At 43.4% G+C, this 22,589-nt stretch overlaps 1 protein-coding gene across 4 annotated transcripts in view; it reads left to right on the forward strand.

The window, feature by feature from the left end:
- EPB41L4B (erythrocyte membrane protein band 4.1 like 4B) overlaps positions 1 to 22,589 on the forward strand; it is a 144,030-nt gene that overhangs the window by 72,206 nt on the left and 49,235 nt on the right. For 3 of the 4 annotated variants that reach the window (XM_060300650.2, XM_030859072.3, XM_030859074.3), the window contains exon 15: positions 5,752 to 5,816. In XM_060300650.2, coding sequence (XP_060156633.1) covers positions 5,752 to 5,816 — 65 coding nt within the window. Of the gene's footprint in view, positions 1 to 5,751; positions 5,817 to 7,656; positions 9,697 to 22,589 lie in introns of those variants that run through there. The other variant, XM_030859073.3, reaches the window with a different exon arrangement.

Below are 22,589 nucleotides of genomic sequence, written 5' to 3' on the forward strand. Positions count from 1 at the left end.
GCACTCAAGTGAGGCCATTTTTTGTCCAAGTGTGTTCTAGGCCCAGGGAACATGAGTCCCTGGAGGTGTGCCCCCAGGAGAAGGATGTCTTGGTCACATGTTTGGCAAATGCTGCGTCCTTCATTCCCTTCTTGGATCTTATGGTGCCCGCTGGGATGCCAAAAGTGCTGAAAAATCCTTCAAGGAAGACACATGTTTTATTTTTTTAAATCCAGTGTTTCCGCAAATCATTTGACTGTTGGACAACCTTCCCCCCATAAGAAAAGGTGGCTTCCCCCACCACTTCTGTTGGTGGTGTGTTCATTTCCATCAGTGGAATAGTGGTTTTTAGAACCTGCTTTGTAAAGTACTGTGCTAAGGCCTGTTGGCTGCAGAAGGAGTGGAGGTGGGTGTCCATGGCTGGTGTTCTGCTCTTTCACAGGATGACCATCAAGGCCCGAACCCCCTGCCTGCCCACCAGCCACTGCTGTGGGTAGCTCTCGCTGGCTGTTCGCAGCCTTCTGTAACCTGGGTCCAGCTTACCTTTTCTACGCTTATTGTCCCTGCTCCTTAGCATACATCATGTGTTCAGTTCTTAGAGAATCACATCATTTTTTTAAAAACATCTTTATTGGAGTTTAATTGCTTTACATTGTTGTGTTAGTTTCTGCTGTATAACAAAGTGAATCAGCTATAGGTATACATATATCCCCATATCCCCTCCCTCTTGCGTGTCCCTCCCACCTTCCCTATCCCATCCCTCTAGGTGGTCACAAAGCACTGAGCTGATCTCCCTGTGCTATGCGGCTGCTTCCCACTAGCTATCTGTTTTACATTTGGTAGTGTATATATGTCCATGCCACTCTCTCAGTTTGTCCCAGCTTACCCTTCCCCCTCCCCGTATCCTCAAGTCCATTTTCTAGTAGGTCTGTGTCTTTATTCCAGTCTTGCCCCTAGGTTCTTCATGACCATTTTTTTTAGATTCCATATATATGTGTTAGCATATGGTATTTGTTTTTCTCTTTCTGACTTACTTCACTCTGTATGACAAACTCTAGGTCCATCCACCTCACTACAAATAACTCAATTTTGTTTCTTTCTATGGCTGAGTAATATTCCATTGTATACATGTGCCACATCTTCTTTATCCATTCATCTGTTGATGGACACTTAGGTTGCTTCCATGTCCTGGCTATTGTAAATAGAGCTGCAATGAACATTGTGGTACATGACTCTTTTTTTTTTTTTTTTTTTGTGGTACGTGGGCCTCTCACTGTTGTGCCCTCTCCCATTGCTGAGCACAGGCTCCGGACGTGCAGGCCCAGCGGCCATGGCTCACGGGCCCAGCCGCTCCACGGCATGTGGGATCTTCCCGGACCGGGGCACGAACCCATGTCCCCTGCATCGGCAGGCGGACTCCCAACCACTGCGCCACCAGGGAAGCCCTATGATTCTTTTTGAATTATGGTTTTCTCAGAGTGTATGCCCAGTAGTGGGATTGCTGGGTCATATGGTAGTTCTATTTTTAGTTTTTTAAGGAACCTCCATACCATTCTCCATAGTGGCTGTATCAATTTACATTCCCACCAACAGTGTAGGAGGGTTCCCTTTTCTCCACACCCTCTCCAGCATTTATTGTTTGTAGATTTTTTGATGATGGCCATTCTGACCGGTGTGAAGTGATACCTCATTGTAGTTTTGATTTGCATTTCTCTAATGATTAATGATGTTGAGCATCCTTTCTTGTGTTTGTTGGCAATCTGTATATCTTCTTTGCAGAAATGTCTATTTAGGTCTTCTGCCTATTTTTGGATTGGGTTGTTTGTTCTTTTTGATATTGAGCTGCATGAGCTGCTTGCATATTTTGGAGATTAATCCTTTGTCAGTTGCTTCATTTGCAAATATTTTCTCCTATTCTGAGGGTTGTCTTTTTGTCTTGTTTATGGTTTCCTTTGCTGTGCAAAAGCTTTGAAGTTTCATTAGGTCCCATTTGTTTATTTTTGTTTTTATTTCCATTTCTCTGGGAGGTGGGTCAAAAAGGATCTTGCTGTGATTTATGTCATAGAGTGTTCTGTCTATGTTTTCCTCTACGAGTTTTATAGTGTCTGGCCTTACATTTAGGTCTTTAATCCATTTTGAGTTTATTTTTGTGTAGGGTGTTAGGGAGTTTTCATTCTTTTACATGTAGCTGTCCAGTTTTCCCAGCACCACTTATTGAAGAGGCTGTCTTTTCTCCACTGTGTACTCTTGCCTCCTTTATCAAAAATAAGGTGACCATATGTACGTGGGTTTATCTCTGGGCTTTCTGTCCTGTTCCATTGATCTATATTTCTGTTTTTGTGCCAATACCATACTGTCTTGATTACTGTAGCTTTGTAGTATAGTCTGAAGTCAGGGAGCCTGATTCCTCCAGCTCCATTTTTCTCTCTCAGGATTGCTTTGGCTATTCGGGGTCTTTTGTGTTTCCATACAAATTGTGAAAACTTTTGTTCTACTTCTGTGAAAAATGCCATTGGTAGTTTGATAGGGATTGCACTGAATCTGTAGATTGCTTTGGGTAGTAGAGTCATTTTCACAATGTTGATTCTTCCAACCCAAGAACATGGTATATCTCTCCATCTATTTGTATCATCTTTAATTTCTTTCATCAGTGTCTTATAGTTTTCTGCATACAGGTCTTTTGTCTCCTTAAGTAGGTTTATTCCTAGATATTTTATTCTTTTTGTTGCAGTGGTAAATGGGAGTGTTTCCTTAATTTCTCTTTCACATTTTTCATCATTAGGTATATAGGAATGCAAGAGATTTCTGTGCATTAATTTTGTATCCTGCTACTTTACCAAATTCATTGATTAGCTCTAGTAGTTTTCTGGTAGCATCTTTAGGGAGAATCACATCACTGTTGCCCCATAATTTTTTCCCACTGTTCCTTGGCCCACACTTGTCTGCTGGGAAGCTGTCACCTCCACAAAGCCTTCTCTCAGCCCCTTGATTAGAAATCACCAGCACCAGTGGTTCTCAGCCCTGCTGCATGTTAGAACCATCTGGCAAGCTTTAAAAAAATAATTGGTGCTTGGGCCTCAGCCTGGACTGGTTGAATCAGAAACTCTAGGGTGGGTGGGATCTGGGTATTGGCAAGCTGCAGTGCCTCTCTAAGGTGGTTCTGATGAGTGGCCAGGTGGGGACCCTGAGCTAATGATGTGTCCCTGGCTTCCCGGGTTATCGTGTGCTGAGAGGCAGCACCCATGTCTGATGACCCCCTAACATGGTGGCCAGCTTTCTTGTCCTGGGTGGGTGTGAATGTCCAAGGGACACTCCTCCCCTGAGTTTCTCTGCCCTCTCGCCAGTCTGGTTTTGAATGTCACAATAAAACTACTCCATGATGAGTTCACTTTGGAGCCTTATTCTAATCCGTCTCTTTCTGGATCTAATCAGTCTCATTACTGTAGATATTAACTCCTTAGTTGGGGGCAGGGATCCCAGTGTACATTATCTCTATGAGACCTCCAAATTATGTTTCCGAAGAATTTTGTGATATCGTCTTCTGTACATGAAATCTTATTCCCAATGCGCAGAGCCTGGACGTGACTTCCGAGTTGTAGGGAATGAGTGTAAAAAGTGCTTTGCACCTGGAAGGGGAAAGGCCAGCTTTCCTGATCTCCTTGCTGCTGCCTTTGGGTTCTTGAATCTTCTTAGTCAGAGTTTTTGTTTGTTTTTTTTTTTTTTGGTCGGACTTTCAGGTGTGAGTGGCTAGAATGTTGTTGATGGGTGATTAGTGCTTGAAGGGGAGAAAAAAAAATAAAATAAACGAAGCAAAACATTCCCAGCTCAGCACTGCCGTTGCCCCAGCAGCCTCGCAGGTAGAGGGAACGTCGAGGCGATTGTTCGTTGAAATCAAATCCATGACAACTGTCACCTGGATGTTGTTCTTCTCTTAACATCTTTGGCAACCACTGGCCCTCTGCTCCTTGCCAGCCTTTAGAGGTGCCATGATGGGAGTACATTGACCAGGAAGAGAACATCCTGATAGGTGGCCCGGTAAGCATCTGAGCGCTGAGAAAGGTTTCCAGGAAGGTGGTATTGCATCCTTGGTGTTACTGTGAGCTCAGCAAGCTTAACCGAATGCAAAGGACGGATTGCTGTGTCCTTGATGGGAGCACTATTGGCATTTGGAGAGGGGCAGTTCTTCATTGCTTGCGACTATCCTTAGAGTTACAGGAGGTTTAGCTTCCCTCTTCTCTGCCCAAGAGTTACAGGTAACCCTCCAGTCATTGTGACTAGCAAAACTGCACATACTCATTTCCAGTTGTCCCCAGGGAGATGTAACGGTCCTGGTTGAGAACCATGTGGGTTAACATTAAAAAATACTCCTTGACAGCTTTAGAGGGTGTATAAATTACCAAAGGAGACCAGGGAAGGTTCTGGAATATCCTCCTTCCAAGTCTCTATGGATAAGGTGCCCACCTCTCTCCAATGCATCTGATTTGGTTGTGTTTGAAGACAAGGTATATAGAATAGAAGGTCCACTTCTATGCTAGATTACTCTCTTTTGTTCAAGAGCCAGTTGGTGGAGCCTCTTTTGGGGCCTTGGCTGTATGGCCAAAACGCCTGAAACGGTTCAGCTTTGGGCAAATCATCTATCACCTCTGGGTTTCTGTATCCCCTAAGAGAGAGAAATATGAAGCGACTATTTCCAGGAGATTCTAAAGCCCTAGTCAGCTTTCAGATTCTGCCACTGAAATGTTTTCTCCAGGTTCCTCTTTCCAGTAGGATGTCCTCTGGGGCCTGCGGAATTGCCGACAGGCATCCTTGAAGGAGAGGGGCCACTGGAATACAGAAGAGTCAGTGAGGGCATCTCAGGTCCATGAAAATGGAATGAACAGAATTGCTGAGAATTTTTCATAATAGAGAATGGACTTCTGCTTCTTAACCAGAACAGCAGGGAAGAAGAAGAAGGGGAAGAAATAATTAAAAGAATAATGGTGGCAAGCCTGTGGTGACTTAAATGTCAGGAGAACCTAATTTGCCCCATAGAAAATTTAGCCTTGAAGAGCCCCAGGGCTTCTGACACAGTCTGGGACCGCTGCCCTCTGCAGGCCAGAAGTGGACTGGCAGGCAGCCTGCCACCCACCCAGGCCAGCCTTATATCTTCACCCCGGGCCGTTTTGTGAGTCATCAGTCTGGATCCATTTTCTCATGTTAAAATGGGCAGACTACTTCTTTCCTTCTGTTTTATCAGGATAATGGTGCCCTGGATGGTTTGGGGTTTTGTTTGTTTGTTTCCGGGGCCGGGCGGGGGTGTGGGGGGTGTGGGGGGTGTGTTTTGCTTTGGATCACATTTTAGAAAAATTTTTTTTAACAAGAGAGAAAGAGTTTGCCCAGAGTCCTGCTGCCTTGGCATCCTCTGTTCAGTCCTTGTCTGTTGGCAGATGTAACTGTTTACACACAGTTGTTGTCATTTTCAGCAACGACAGAAATTGTTTCTAAGGAATAAATTACCGTCATTCTCTCCGTCTCTCTGGCCCCTTCCGTGGGTTGCCTTGGGAGAGATGAATATTGCCTTGCCTGGGCGCCCTAGGGCACCCTTTCAAGGCAGATGCCTTCCGCTTTCTTCTTGGAGGGCAGCCCCCAGCCTTTGTCATGGGGGAAACGTGATATCCTGGGAAACGTGCGCTCCCCCAGCCAGGGTTCAGTAAGAGCCTCTCCATTCACAGCCGGTGAAGACCATTGAAAGCAAAGGGCATCTAATAATCGAGTTTGGTGTTTTATTTCTAGCCTCAGTATCACCCCAATCTTCACCCCAGCCAGCCTCGGTGGCACCCGCACTCTCCAAACATCAGGTAAGTACCTGAGCTCACAGAGCCGTCCTTTCCCAAGCTCTCCTTTTCTACTTAGTTATGAATTGAAATTCTGTATCAGAAACAACTGTTAAAGAGTTGTCTTGTCCCGGAAGAGATGAATAACTTGCAAAGCAAAATAAGCCGGTGATGGGTCTGGATTTACTAAAGTTATGCTTGACGAAATAAAAATGAACTGGGTGGGATTTTTTGTTTTGTTTTGTTTTAGTCACTCTAACCTCAGATATTTTGGGTTTGGTTTTATGTTTGAAATGTTACTTAAAATTTCGAAGTAACGTTTTCCTGTCCTGAGAATTCATTTACTAAAAATAAGACTAAGGCTCAGGGACTTTTGTTGTGGGATTATTTTTTTTTTTGGTTGTGGGATTTTTTTTTTTTTTTTTTTTTTTTGGTTGTGGGATTTTTTTTTTTTTTCAGGGATGGGGTGGAGGGTTGCTTTTTGTGGTGACGGATCTTTTTCTAAACCTAGTGGTCGGTAAACTTTCTGTAAAGGGCCAGGTAGTCAATATTTTCAGCTTTGTGGTCTCTGTCACAGCTACTCAACTCTGCCATGGTAGCTTGAAAGCAGCCACAGGCGATACAGAAGTGAATGGGCCTGATTGTGTTCCCATAAAGCTTATTTATGAAAATAGACAGTGTGGGATTTAGGCTGAGGGCCGTGTTTACCCACCTCTGCCCTAACCTACCACAGCCCTTCCTAAGTAAACTGGCACCTGCCTTGTTGCATTTACGGTTAAGCTTGAGATTTTTTTTAATGCCAGCTTTGTAAAGGCAAACGTTCCTTTCATGATTTGAATTTCAGATCAGTCTTAATTGGTGTTTATGTGTGAAGCTCTTTCAGAAACATAGTTGGTGAATTCAGTTTGCAGAAAGTTATTTCTTAGCGAGATTGCTAGCCTTGCTCCTCGAGAAAGTGCGGCGAATGGAGTGATGGGAATAAATCCATTGAGAACAGGGCAAATGAGAGCAGTTAGTTCTTGATAGTTCCTACCAAGTTTGCTGGGGATCCTGTAGGACAACAGTGCAGTTTGATCATAAGCACTTGATATTCATGTAACATTTAAAAGCAAGTAAAACTAGTGAAGTAATACTTCTAAATGTTTCTGTGTTGCAAAGGCCGTTTCTTTTCCAGACATGAGACACAGAGAGATCTATAGAAATGCTTTTCAATTTAACCTTGTGTTTACAAAATTGAACACTTATTTTTGCCTGTTTTACCATATTGGTTTCCTTGTGAGGCAGACCTGGCTGGGAATGCTAGGGAGGCTGGACCGGTGCTGCTCGCAGGTGGCCCTGCTGCCTGGCAGTATCAGTGTCACCTGCAAACTTGTTCATGCAGAGTCCCAGCCCCACCCCAGACCTGCTGCATCAGAATCTCTGGGGGTGGTTCCCAGCATATTGTGCTTTATCAGACTCTCCAGGAAAGGAGAATTATTTGGTCCAGCACTTTTGGAAAATGCTGCTTGAGGCGTTCGCAGTGTCCGTTCACATGGCAACAGTTCTTGAGAATTCCCGTAGAAAAGGAACCTTTTTCACCACCGCCTCGCTTTCCCCAGACCGACTTGATCATCAGACACCCTTTGAGGGATGATGGTACAGCCAAGGGCAGAGCTGTTCTCAACTTGGAAGTTGATAGAGGACCCACATCTGAATTTTTTAAATAGTTGAAAGTAGGAAACCCATTCATTTCCATCTGAAAGCCATCCCCATTTATGTGGTTCATGGTTTTTCTTGTCCGTTTCCTTTGTGCTTGTGTTGTTTCACTCACCTCTCTGCATTGTCTTCATACCCCCACTGACCACTCACTCTGCGAACAAAACAGGCCATCCTTTCAGGATGACAGGCCGCATTGGAAAGCATCGGCCAGTGGAGATGACAGCCATTTCGATTATGTCCACGACCAGAACCAGAAGAACTTAGGAGGAATGCAAAGTATGATGTATCGAGATAAACTCATGACTGCACTTTGAGAGACTGAAGCGTCTTACTTCCATTCACCGTCATAGTTTCGTTACATCCCATGGAAAGTGTCTTGGCATCCTGTGGACGTGTTTGTAGAAATGTCTTCTAGGAATAGTTCTGAAAGGTGTTTTCCGTGTCTGTGTAAATATTTGAAAATAACCCCAGTAGGTAGCCCTAACTTACTGACTGCATTCTCAAAAAATGAAGGTAGTTAAAGGCTCAGGAATCGTTCTGATATTGTGATTTTAAAATTGGAGTATAAGTCTGTGTTTATCGTATTGCTGTGTACCTGTTGTTTCTTTGTTATTTAATGAATGGGACCAAAGAAAACCAGAAAAACTTGGGAAGATCGCTCCGTAGAGAGTACCATATAGTACAGTGGTGGGAATTGAGGTCACTGGGGGCGCAGCCTCTGCCATTGTGTGATCTTGGACAGACCATCTCCCCTCTGTTGGCCTCATTTTCCCCGTCTGAAAAGAGCAAGTTGGACTAAATGATCACAAGGTCCTCTCTGGCTCTACAGTTCTGTGATCTATCAACGTTTCATATTCTTAGGCTGAGGACATAACATTCACACCTTCTTTAACAGAGGGTTACCTCTTTCAAAAGCTGAATAAAGTATATAACATGTTAAAGGTTATATCAATACAGGGAGATTTTGAATTTCCTATCTTAAAGCAGTTTAGTCATTTTGAATTCTCGCAGTTTTATTAATCAGAAATCACATAGCCTTTATTTTTATAGAAGTTGCTGCTCAAGTACAAGAATAATTTTTTAATGTCTTAACGATTGGTGCTGCTAACTTGCGTGCTTTCAGAAGACATAATTATGAATGCACACTGTCAATATATAGAGTTCAAGGGTTGGTTTTTATCCTAGGCTTCATTCTTTTAAGAAGCAACATGCAATATGAGATGCATTTATGGCTCAAATTGAAGCGTGTAAAATTTTAGTGAAGTTGTGCCAAAGCATCCCATGCAAGAGGATAGGAGGGTGTTGCACAGTCTTTCTGTAGAACCAGAAATCAATACGTTGCCTTTTAGGGTAGAACTCGTACCAAACTCTTTCTTTCCCGCCCCCGTTTCAAGCCCCCGAGTAAGACCTTTTTTTCCTCCTGTTAGGTAGGCCTGAGATACTTTCCTTAGTATTTTTGTGAAATCAATTCTTGTGCCATTTTTTATATATATAATTGTAATTTGGCCCTTTTAAGCCTTTTTAAAAAAAAATGTGTTTCCCTCCCTTGAGATAGTTTATTGCCAAAATCTGATCTTTTTTTTTTTTTTTTTTGGTTACCACAAAAATCTATCCAGAAGGAGGGAATCAGCTGCACACCGTGCACAGTGGAGTTGATCACCTATAAATGCTCCCTAAGATACATGTTTACAGGTGTATTTCCTTTTAGCAGATGTTTTGGTCCTCAGTTTACGTGCTGCATACAGATAATTGTGTTCTGAATCTTTTGATTTCATTGATACATTTTTACAAATGTGTTTGTGAGGAATAAAGATTAGTCTTACTTTTTTTTTTTTTTTTTGACTCCATCTTCCTTTTATGCTGCACAAGAGGTATCATTTGTGGATGAAGTAGGTGATGGGACTTTGGAAGTCTGAAGGTGAACATTCAGTTAGGTGGCATGGAGCAAACTCATCCTGGAATGAGGTTGCTCTTAGGAAGGGTGGCCCTTTTTGTAGACTCCGTGGCTGAGGTGTTTATTCATCTGGGGCAGCTTTGGTGAAGGTTCTGATCACAGGTGGCAGTGGGGCTCCCGCTGTAACAGTCCTGTGGTGAGGGTGGGTGTTTGCCCTGGTGATTGCTGCTGTCCCGGGAGAGAGACCTCCAAACCTGTGTCTGTGGCCTCCTGGAGATTGTGTACGCTTATCTAATAACCTCTAATAAATACCTTTCTGCCTGAAGTACCCTGAGTGGATTCAATTGTCTGCAACCAAGAGGTCTAACCAGTGTGCATACATGTTAATTGTTAAAGGAAGCGTACGGTTTTCATCCTTCAACTTGGCGGACCTTTCTCTACTGCATTTGACAGCGGTGACCACTCACTCACAGCTTCTTGAAACTAATCTCTTGATTTCTGTGATCTCTGCTTCTCTAGCCCTTGGACTTTTTCTTCTGTCTTTGTCACAGCCTCTTCTGTCTTCCTGTTAAATATTGGTGTTCTCCCAGGGTTCTTCCTCTGCCCACTGCTTTTCTCCCTGATCACAGTCTACCTGCCCTTCTCATCTTGTCAAGATTTTATAAGTACTGTTGACTCTGAAGCTATTATCTCTAATGCAAACTACTCTGTGAGGTTTTATACTGACATTTCAACCTCTATATCCTTGTACACCTCAGACGTCACATGGCAAAACTTAAATTCATCCTCTTTTACTGAAAAAAACAAACCACAATAACTTCACTTGAATTCTCTTCTTTCTCACCAAGGTAAGCATTTATACATCATCCACAGCTCCTCTCCCTTTTGCCGCCCATGTCCAGGCAGTCCTCAGGTCTGTTCTGCTTGCCTCCTTAGTATTTGTATGTAGCCCTTCCTCCCTCCTTATCAACACTGATCTTGGAGTAGCATCTTCTGTCTGGCACTGATCTCTCTGACTCCAGTCTCCCGACGAGCTCATTCTCCTCGCAATCACTGGAGTGATCTTTCTAGAACACCGTCTGATTGCGTCCTTGCAGTGCTTGATATCTGCCGGGGTTCTCCATGACCCACAAGATGAAGTCCAAGGCCTTCTCTGGAATTCCCCAGCTATCTGCTCCTGTCCTGTTGCTCTAGCTAGCGTATTTTTCCCCCATTTCTCACCCTCCTGTTTAAACTCCTACAACACCAAACTGCTTGTAGTTCCTGGCATTCACCATACCCTGCTGTTACTCCCATCTGTGCCTTTGCAAATACTGTTCCTTCTGCCGAAAATGCTGTCACTCCCATCCTCTTTACCCAACTCCTGCTCATCCCTTAAGCCTCTGCTCAGACGCTGGCTATCTTCTCCCAGGGACTCTGACTGCCTCCACCCGCCTCTGCAAATTGGGCTAGTTCCTGTGCTCTGCTCCTCTACTTCCCCAGCCCCCGTGTGTATCTATGATGTATTCACTATTTTGTGTTAAAACTGCCTTTCTTATTCATCTCATCTTGGAGGCTGTACGTTCCTTAAGTGTAAGCTTTGTGTCACACTCTCCTTTGTTCCCCGGTGCCTGATGAGTAGCAGGTGCTCAATGAATGTCTGCTCAGCAGATGAATTATTCTGCATTCATTCTAAAGGAAACATCTAACCAGATGACAGGCAGGAACACATCACTTCTGAGCTGGTCTGAAGGTATCTGAACAACTGTATCCAGCTGGGAGCATCATCTTTTGAGCAGGACTTTGCCCACCACGTGCGTTCTGGATTCATCTGCTAAATGTGAATATTATTCACTGTGCCCACGGCGTTCTCATGGGAGGCTTCGCTATAATTTTGAGTGGGGCAGACGACGGTCCAGCCATGTGATACTGGAAACGCCGGTAGGTTGACACTGATCCACAGAAACGTACAGGGGCTAGTAGCCAGATGTGCGCTTCAAACTCTGCACGTGTCACTTCACTTGATCTTCCCAACTGCTCTGTGAGGTGGGTGATATTCTTTTCACACGTGGGGAAGTTCAGGCTTAGGGTCTAACCAAGCAGCTTGCCCATGGTCACTCAGAAGTCTGACTTCAAAGTCTGTGTTCTCCGCTCCTGTGCTTTAAGGCCTCTCACCGCTAATTATTCCACCATTTGGGACCCTGTCCATCCACATCTCCAGGAGGCTGTTACTAGATGATGTTGAAGAGTTCACTCCACTGAAATCCAGAACTACCAGAAAGCCACCTTCCACCACTATCAGCGTAGTGACTGTCTGTCTCTCCTCCACACCAGTGGTCTGTAACCTTGCTCATCACCATCACCAGTGAGCTAGCAACCCTTCCCAATACCCCGCCCGTCCCCTCACCCCTCCTCCAGCAGTCTAGTCACCCTGTCCATGCAGGCATTCGTGTACCAACAGCCCCCTTTTCAAAGGAGCGGAGATTAAGCGTTATTTTCTTAGTGAGCCACTCATTTGATATGATCCCCTTCTTCCTTCCCGAGAGCTCACAAACTGGTCATTTCTTCTGGAATATTACCTGCCAGCAAAACCAAACTCAGTATTCCATAAACTGACGGGATTAGGTCTTTGCATTTTTGAAACTCAGTTACTTACTGGTCTTGATCATCCACTGTTTTTCTGTGATCCCCTGAGAATATCTAACAGTGAATTGACAGTATCGTCACATTGATGTAATTCATGTGGACTGGAAGTCTTGAAATCATGTCAGGTAATTACCTTGGCCTTCAAAACCCTCTTGCTTGTTTCATTTCTTGGTCTACCACTTCCACTGAAAATGGTCCTCCTTAACAGTGAAGATGAAGGAGTAAGGACAGTACAGGAGTGCTTTGTTTTTCATGCCTGTTAATATCCCACCATGCTTCCAGGTCAGTGACTCCAGCCTCCTGGGCCCTGCTCTGAGCACAACAAATGATAGATCCTTTTTGTTGCCCTTAATTTTTCCAGCTTTTAACTAGTCTTTTAAGATCTGAGCTCATCAAAGAGCTCCTTGAGCAGCCGCATTGATCCATTTGGATGAGTATTTCCCACCCGGCTCTAAGTGAATTCCCTGACTGACTGAATCTTCCAAAAGTACCAGGTAAATACCCTAAATAGCCCTAGAATGATTTGCTTCCACCATTTTGCTCTAGGAGGCAACAAATGCCTAGGCAAGGTATAAGGGGGCAGAGATAGAGAAAAAGCAAACTGCAGCTAAAGAAAGGAAAGTCCCTTCGCACATGAAAGGTGGCACGTTTTAAGAAGCCCCAGCGTTATCTAAAAGGTGAAATAGAGGTGAAATTGACATTCAGCTGAGACTCCACTAAAGAAGCAATCCTCAACAATTCTGCAAAAAGGCCCATTTCCCCCCAAATTAGGAAGCCAAATAATCGCTTGGACAGCTTGTTAAAAATGGAGATTGTGAGGCTCTATTTAGGGGGTCAGGGTGAGACCTAAGAACCTTCCTTTTAGTGGTCACTCCAAGGAGAGTCTGAGGTGGGCAGGCGCAGGACCACACTTTGGAAAAGCACAGCTTCCTGTCTTGTTATGTTTGCCCTTATTTTAGTGGCTCCATTTTTAACTAATTAGAGACCAACTCTTTTTCTTTTTTTTTTTAAACATCTTTATTGGAGTATAATTGCTTTACAATGGTGTGTTAGTTTCTGCTTTCTAACAAAGTGAATCAGTTATACATGTACATATTCTTTTTCTTAAAGAGGCATGATGTTCAAAAGTAAATGGACGGGAACTTCCCTGGTGGCGCAGTGGTTAAGAATCCGCCTGTTGATGCAGGGGACACGGGTTCGAGCCCTGGTCCGGGAAGATCCCACATGCCGCAGAGCAACTAAGCCCGTGCACCACAACTACTGAGCCTGCGCTCTAGAGCCCGTGAGCCACAACTACTGAGCCCGTGCGCCACAACTACTGAAGCCTGCGCGCCGAGAGCTCGTGCTCCACAACAAGAGAAGCCACCACAATGAGAAGCCTGTGCACTGCAACGAAGAGTAGCCCCGGCTCGCAGCAACTAGAGAAAGCCTACGCGCAGCAACGAAGACCCAACGCAGCCAAAAATAAATTTAAAAAAAAGTAAACAGACGGATACATCATAATCAGCTACATCTGTCTCCTCAGCATAGCTTTGCACTTCCTTGGGCTCATGGTGAAGCAGAAGAATGTAAGAATTCTAGTGGTTCTTTATATGGCTTTAATTTCATCACAGCCTCCCTCCCCCAAAATCTGTCAAACCAAGACTTAGGTCATTGTTGGGCCCTCCTGCTGAATTGAGAGGCTAGTGAATTCCAACCACTCAAGGAGGAGAGGGCATAGCACACGCCAATCTAAGGACCCGTGCCAAGATTAGAGCCCACGGTGGGTAACAGGTGGAAGTTTACGGAAGCAAAATGGCAGGATGTTGCAGGCTCATGAGAGAAGACTGCAGAATCCAGTGTGGAGTGGTGATTTTGTTGGAGCACTTTGGACATGCTTTGGAATCTCAGGTAGTTTGAATCCCAGCTTTGCCCCTCACTAGCCGTGTGACCTTTGGCCAGTTTCTTATCTTCTCTGTGCCTCATTTTCCTCATCCCAAAATGGAATTTAACAATGTCTCACTGTTATGAGAATTAAATGGCACTGTATGTGTAAGGTGCTTTGCACAATGTTTGATGCTAGCTGGTAGCAATTTTTAGCAGTTTTTGAGATTTAAGGCCTTAGCAGTCCATGTAGTGAGAAGCAGGACAAGGGGATTCAAAGTCTAGCTCAAGGAATGGTGTATCTCCTAGGTTGATGGGTTAAGATGTATGGTCTAAGTTTAGCAACAGAAAGGGGTGCTTCATTCCAAAGGAAAGGTCACATGGAAGAGAGTTCACACAATAGGTAAAGACACAGCTCTGAAACTCTTAACAAGTGAAAAGCAGAAACAGCATGGGGATGTTTTCAGAGGAGATAAAAGGAAATAGAAATGATATTTCTGTCTGAGAATACCAAGAAATAACTGTCCAGACAGAATGTGGGCAATGCTTTCCGACCTGCAAGTGGGAGAATGGCCCTAGGGAAGGAATTGGTGAGACCACAGAGAATCCATTCTGCTGGGACATTTGGGACTCAGAAGTTGAGAGAATTGAAACAGATCTGCTCAGTTCCCAGCCTGTCCCAACTTGAGATTTCATCTTACACAAAGCAGAGGAAGCTTTTAACTATTTGGAGACTAAGTAGAAAGTAATAAAGAGAACTGCTGTGCTATTCAACCTTTTTTAGGAAGTAATACAGACAGTGGTAAAAATTCAAAACTATCCAAAAGTTACTTTTCCTTTCCACCCTCTTATTCCCTAGTTTTCCCCAGAGACAAACATTGTTAGCATTTCTTGTCAATCTAGAGCTATTCTGTGTTTAAACAGGCACATATTTATTTAACCAATCGATACTGATGGACATTTAGGCTGCCCTGCATCTCTAAAATGACAGCTTTGCCGCCATCCTTATACAGGTCGTGCACTTGAGCAAATCCATCTGCAGAATAAATTCCTTACAAGTAGAGATGCTGGGCCAAAAGGAATGCATGTATTTAATTTAGATATTGCCTAATGAAGTTTCCCTCCAAAGATATCCTACCTGATTACGCCTCTCGACACTATACACACAACAGCTATTTGACAGGGCCTCTGTGATCCCACAGGAGACATGCGCCTAGCCTTCGCTAACTTTTTTAAAACCTTGCTAGTCTGATGGGTAAAAATCAGAATTTCTGTTTCCGTTGTATTTCTCTGTAAGCAAGGTGGCACACCTTTTTATCACTTTGAATGCCATTTGTTCCTTGTTTACTGTGGAACATCTGGAGGCCCTAATCTTGAGTCGTACCCTTTAATAAAGATCAGACTGATGAAGTAAAATCCGTCATCTTAGCCTTTTTATAGTGAAGAACGGGAAGCCTGGGAAGAGTCGATCTTTACCAGACATTCTGTGAAAGCAGCTTTCCAGAAGTTCAGGTAACAGTCAGCATGATACCTGCATGCCCTGGAGGTCTGAAAAAGGAAAAGGGGCAGCATGATAATAGCCAGGATGAAGGAATTGATTTCTAATATCCATGTTTCCTTTCCATTTTGGGAGTTGATTAAGAACTGTACACTCAGACACTGTGAATTTCCCTGGTGTATTTGATCAGGGAAGGACGGATTTACATTTAATTACAATTAACATTCTAATATATGGAATCTAAAATCACAGCAACATCGCAGGACTCGCCAGTGGTTTTATTGGGGAAAGGCTGCAGAATTTAAAATACCAAACGGCTTAGTCGAGGCAATCCACTAAAAAGGGTTAGAATAATTAGAGGAACATCCCCGTAGGCTCATGTTACAAGAAACCTGCAGAAACCTACCTAATCCTCCCCTACTGAATAGGGAATGGTTTAAACATCCACTTTGTACCGCTGAGACCTCAAAAGCAAGAGGTGTTGCTATGCTAACGGCTCCACTAGCCAGTTGCATTCCGTGGCTGGATAAAGACGCTGTAACTATATTTAAGGCAATTTTAAAAGCCCTTAAAATTAGGCCCAGTGTATGGCTTCAGAGGCTAACTAGGGGAGTTTGTAATAGAAGCTTCTGAAGAACCTACAAGAAATGGGGAACAGCGAGAGGACCATTTGAAGAGATTTTTAAGCACGAATGAAAACCAAAATAGATTAATCCTCATCTGTATCCCCTCAGGACCTCGTACCCCACATTCAGCTCCTGCTCACACTTGGTCTTGTGCAATTAGAATGTCCAGGACCTGCCCTGAACAGAGTCTGCATTTTATTCATCCAACTTGAACTTCTTTCTGGAATGAATCATCATTTCATTCATTTGGGTGAGTTGGATGGTGTCTGCCGAGTGGAAAAAAATAACACTCGCAGCTCATGTCCGATTCTGCCATAACTCTTGCAGAGTGCAAAGAGTGATAAAGAACGGGCTCTTTCGACATTATTTTACACACTAGCAGCTGTGCTTCCATGGCAACGATAATTTTGTCTTACTGTTCCTTGAGGGCTCCCGTGTGATGCTATTGGGGTATGCATTTAAAGCAGTGGCTAGGGGCAAATCCGTTAATGCTGTTCCCCACCTGAAGAAAGAAAGAAAAGAAAATGAATCTTCTTTTAAGGCAGAGAGTGAGCACTGATATGCAGAAATGAGAGGCAAAAAGAAAATCTGTAAGAAACCAAGGGAAAACAGTGTTGGATTTGTTAGAAGTGAATGCTGTGAAGGAAAACAGCAATATTTATGTCAGTATTTTTTTCCTTAAGGCAGGAAAAAGATTGAGTACATTCTTAGTCATGAGCCTCTGTGCAAAAGTGAACTCATGAAATATTTATTCTTTGGACTCAGATCCTGAAATTTATCTGGAATTGCTAAAGTCCTAGATCTCACCGCAAAGTTACAGAGCCCTTCCTCACAGCTTCTTGCTGTCTCCTACACAGACAATTAGAATAAGACATCGTAAAACTTAGCAAGAACAATATCAAGGTAAAATGGATTTTCCGGCAGAAAATGTTCAAGGCCTGCTTGTCTGCTTACAGCCATTCATCGACACCAATGGATACCAGTTTCACCAAAGGAAAACTCCAGACTCAGAGATGGAGGTACACATCCTACCGTAGCTCACACGGGACAGAGACCCCCTTACCACCGAACAAATCGTAAAGGCTCTCATCATTCCTTAAGATGTGGAATGTTTTACTCTGCAGTTTTGCCGAGACCATCATGTATTGTTAAGAACAACTGGGGAATTCGTGACCAGAGTGAAGCTTTTATGAACTGACACTTGATAAATTACCTAGGGAGAGTTCAATTTTAATGCACTACACCATTCATCCAACAAATATTTACTCCGCTGCCTCACTGTGCCAGGTACTGTATAGATGCTGGGAATTGCTATTGAGGAAGACACCGTCTTTGGCTCCAGGCACCTAGTAAACTAATGAAAACAAGAGCTCCCAGTCTACTGTGGATTCAGATAGCACCTGTGCTAACACTAACTGGACAGTTCCGAGTTGATTGCCTGGAAAATGTTGAAAGAAATACAAATTGGGAAAAAAAAATTTCTGCCAGTTAGTAATCCATATAAAAGAGTAAATAATGCCAAAAAACATAATTTTGACCTTTTCAAACAAGAGAAAAATGAGGTAGGGGCATCGTTTCTCTCTAGTCGCTTTTAAAAAAATAAAACCACTAAGTTAGTGTAAGAAATCATCCCAAATTAATAGACCTAACATTCGTAATGTGTCACATTTCTAAGATGTTGGTGCAATTTTCTTCTCAAACCCATTATGAAAAAGGTACAGTTTTTCAATTATACTCTTACCGTCAGATAGTATGTTTGCGCTAAATTCAGTAAGAACTTGTAGCAACATGTTGGTGTAATGCCTACTCTGTTTAGTCTCTGCTAAATTAAAATGGAAATGAGTGACAGGTATCCTGGAAACCAGGATGGGTAAATGCACCTTCTCCTGTCTCTCATCTGGACATGGCAGAGATCAAATGATTTCATTGATCTGTAGTTCCTGAGGTATAAATGCTTAATAAATGACTGTCTGAAAATGCGGTGTCTGGGCAGATAAGTGAAATCAGTTACCTAAGGTCATAGCTAAGGGGCAGCACAACCAAAGCTAAGTGCCAACCAGCATTCTTTTAATGTCATTATACTGCTGCTTTCACCATCCACGTGGCAAAGCAGTGTCTCTTGGCACTGAAGAGAGCACAGGGCTCTATAGTCAGGTTGCCTGGGTTCAAATTCCAGCTCTGCCATTTACTGGTTGTGTGTCTTTGGGAAAGTTAATTAGTCTCTCTGTTCCTGTTTCCTTATCTGTAAAATAAGGAGAGTAATAATTGTTCCTTCTTCAAATGTTGGAAGATTAAGTAAATTCATAGATGGCATAGTGCTGGGCACTCAGAAGTGTGAGCACTTTTTTTTCTCCTCTGAGGGCATTAATGCACTAGTGTTCAGTCAGCAGGTATGATTCTGGCTGACACCATCTGCTGTGATAACATGGTACTTGAGGGGATTCTGCTAAGAGAGTCCCAATCAAGAGTCACAGTTCCAGGCTAATGGGCTTAATTATGAACTAGTAATGATGCTTCCCAGCTTTATTTTTTTAAATTAATTAATTAATTTGTTTTTTGGCTGTGTTGGGTCATCATTGCTGTGCACGGGCTTTCTCTAGTTGTGGTGAGCAGGGGCTACTCTTTGTTGCAGTGTGCGGGCTTCTCATTGCGGTGGCTTCTTTTGTTGCGGAGCATGGGCTCTAGGCACGCAGGCTTCAGTAGTTGGGGCACATGGGCTCAGTAGTTGTGGCACATGGCCTCTAGAACACAGGCTCAGTAGTTGTGGCACATGGGCTCAGTAGTTGTGGCTTGCAGGCTCTTGAACACAGGCTCAGTAGTTGTGGTGCGTGGGCTTAGTTGCTCCGCGACATGTGGGATCTTCCCAGGCCAGGGCTCGAACCCATGTCCCTTGCATTGGCAGGCAGATTCTTAACCACTGTGCCACCAGGGAAGCCCCTGCTTCCCAGCTTTTTTTGTCCTTGGCACCCATAGGAAATGTGTTGTTGTATAGCACACTGGGGTAAGCAGACAAGGGTGCTTGAGGCTCCCGGCGCCCCTGGTCCTGTCCCCTTGCTCCAGCAACTGAGAGAATGAACGGTTCATCCCACTTACCACCTTCTGAGGCCTATCAGTTGGGAAGCTTTACTGTGTGTCAGCAACTCCCTGATGCTTTAGTTCTGATTCGGAACATGGAGGTGTCCCCACTTAGGCTAAAAGTAAATTAGGTGCCAGTTTGCCCCAACCAGGCTCTTCTGGAAGGTGTTTAGAGAACTTATGTGCTGCTGTGTGGGCTGCACAGAAGCTCTTCTTGCCTCCAGGAAGCCTGCTATGAAGTTGAGACATGTGCCAGGATAGGTAAAAGAGTAACTGAGTACAGGCAGCACCTAAGGGTGAACTGAGCAATCCAGAGAAGATGCCAGACGACTTTGGACAGAGAGGATGTTCCCTGTGTCCTCCTAAGAGACTTCAAACTGGCACATCACGTATGGGGGACTTCTTGGCCATCCAGACAGTGGAGTTCCGTTAAAAGCAGAGCATCTGTTGAGGCCTTGGCCTTTCTAGCTGATGATTTGGTTGTTTGGAAGGTAGAAGAAACACTGCCCTGCCGGTCAGCAAGGAAGACTGGGTTGGAAGTGTATAAGTGACAAGACCCTTGGAAGAAAATGACCCTGGTGTCTTAGAATCATTAATATGAAATGAGTGGAATTCAGGATTTAATCTTCCATGTATTCTAATCTTTAAAAGATCAGATTTCAAAAATGTTAAACAAGGGTAGATCTAAAAGGGAATATTTTTCACATGGACTATGAATATATCAGATAGTCTGAAAGATGAAGGCATTCAGAGCCCACAATTTAAAACAGTATTTTAAAGAGAAGGAAGGTAGAACATATGACCAAAAACAAAGGGGCAGAGACCTTTTTTTTTTTTTTTTTTTTTTTGTGGTACGCGGGCCTCTCACTGTTGTGGCCTCTCCCGTTGCGGAGCACAGGCTCCGGATGTGCAGGCTCCGGACGCGCAGGCTCAGCGGCCATGGCTTACGGGCCCAGCCACTCTGCGGCATGTGGGATCTTCCCGGACCGGGGCACGAACCCGCATCCCCTGCATCGGCAGGGGGACTCTCAACCACTGCACCACCAGGGAAGCCCAGAGACCTTTTTTTTTAAAAGGACTTCTGTAGATGCACATTTTGGTCAGAGCAAAATGATGAACAATTTAATAGCAGAGCCATCTTGAGGATGATATGTGAGATTAACAGGACAGAAGAAGAGCTGCTCAATTTCTGTTTTGTTCTTCTCTTTTTCAACAAGGAAGCCAGTCAGTATACTAACTGCAGAAAGGTGAAAAGAACAAAGAGAATGAAACTGAAGTCCAAGATAAGAGAGAGAGTAGTCAGGAAATATTTTACTGCTTTACAGTTAGTCTTCAAGTTGAGAAAAATGGCCTTGAAGAAAATTTGCATGTGTCATTGCTGAGCCAGCACCAGCACACTTTGAAAAACTATGGAGTCTTGGGGAAATGCCAGAAGAATAGACAGGGAAATGTCATACAGATTCTTGAAAAATGAATTCTAAAACCTGGAGTGATAAGCTTGATGGTAATACCAAGAAAAGTTTGAGAACAGATTCTTTTTTAAGCACTTAGTAAAGTAATGTTCACTTAGGAACAGAATGGATTTGTTCAGAGTAAGTCATGCTAATCTTTCAAGATTCTTAGTAGGCTAACAGTAGAAGGACTGTCTCTACCTAATAAGTAGAATTTGTCACAAATCAACATTTAATTTAGATTGTAGATTTAAGATAATCTACATGCTTCAGAAAGAAGGCAAAGATGATTGCTAATATTCAGTATCATTCTAGAGACCTTACCAATGCAATAAGCCAGGAAAACAAAATAAAGAATAAATGCTGGGAAGGAAGAAACAAAATTCATGTGATTATCCTAAAATACAAGTGAATTCCAATTAATAAGAGTTCAGCAAGGTGACCAGAGGTAGAAATACCTTAAAGTCAGTAGTTTCATATATCTAGTAGTAAAAAAAAATTAGAGAAAATGTAATGATTCGTGAGATCCCATTTTCAATGTGACAAAACTGATATATGGATAGGAATAAAGTTAATAAGATATGTTCCATACCTTTATGGAAAAGTTAAAAATTCTGACTGAAGGACATTTAAGAAGATTTAAATAAATGGTGAGAAATACCTTATGAATACATTCTCCCAAATTAATCCATTATATTTAATGCTGCAAATCATAATTCCAATGGGATTTTTTTGGTAGTGACTTGAATTGTAAAGTAATCTGGAAGACTGAGTGCATGATAATAGCCAAGAAAAAACAAAAGAAAAAGAAAAACGATGTGTGAAAGGAAACAGGATTTGTACTATCAGTTATTAAAAAGCCCAAATATTAGCACAAAAGTAATTAAGACAGTCTGGTGCTGGTTTAGCAATAAATAAATAGTTCAATAAAAATATGAAAAATCCAGGGCTTCTCTGGTGGCGCAGTGGTTAAGAATCCACCTGCCAATGCAGGGGGCATGGGTTCGAGCCATGGTCTGGGAAGATCCCACATGCTGCAGAGTAGGTAAGCCCATGCGCCACACTACTGAGCTTACGCTCTAGAGCCCGTGAGCCACAACTGCTGAGCCCACGTGCCTAGAGCCCATGCTCTGCAACAAAAGAAGCCACTGCAATGAAAAGACCGCGCACCGCAACGAAGAGTAGCCCCCGTTCACCACCAACTAGAGAAAGCCCGCGTGCAGCAACGAAGACCCAACGCAGCCAAAAATAAATAAATAAAAAATTTTAAAAATCATTAAAAAAAATATGAAGAATCCAGAAATAGATACAGGTAGATAATTGTGTATCAGTCATGGACAATCAGAACTGAAATCACTCTTGGCAGGTTTCTTACAGAGGGAATTTGATACAGGGAATTGATTGCATAAGGGCTGAAGAACTAAGTAGCTAAAGTGACCAGTGAGGCAACCCAGAAATTAGCAACAGTAGAACCTGCTTATCACTCCTAGAGCTGGAGAGACAAAGAGACAAAGAAATATGGCAGTATTCCAGAGCCCAGGAACTGGAGCCACAGGGAGTCAGTCTAGTGAAAGCTGAAGCCCTAGGGGACTCAACTACTGCCGAAAACATCCCCTGAGGTAGAAAGATATGAGGGAGAAATACTTAGCTCCTTTTCCTACCCTCCAGTCTCTGTCAGTGCCTCCCATTGGTCAAACCTACATAGAAACCCAAGGGCAGGGAAACTGGGAAATGCATTTCCTTGGAAATACAGCAGGTCAGGAGCACTCAGGGAGGGAAAGGTAAAGGTAAGGAGAGAGGTGTCCAACCCAGCCTGGGGAGGAGCCAATAAAGAAGAATTTATTTAGATATTGTGAGGCAAAGGTCTCTTTTTTCCTGAAATGAAGAACCAGTTGTCTTAACATCACCCAAGGACATGAAAACATGTGATATGACAGTCTCTGTCATTGGGAAGACAAGATGTGTACACAAAGATGTCTGAGGCAGTGGGGTTCTAAGGAGGTCTTGGGATTTTCCTGATGAGTGCATTTGCTGCCTTAAATAGAAGCCGAGGCAGATGGGAAGATG

Source organism: Globicephala melas, chromosome 6 (assembly GCF_963455315.2).
Source record: "Globicephala melas chromosome 6, mGloMel1.2, whole genome shotgun sequence".
NCBI lineage: Eukaryota > Metazoa > Chordata > Mammalia > Artiodactyla > Delphinidae > Globicephala > Globicephala melas.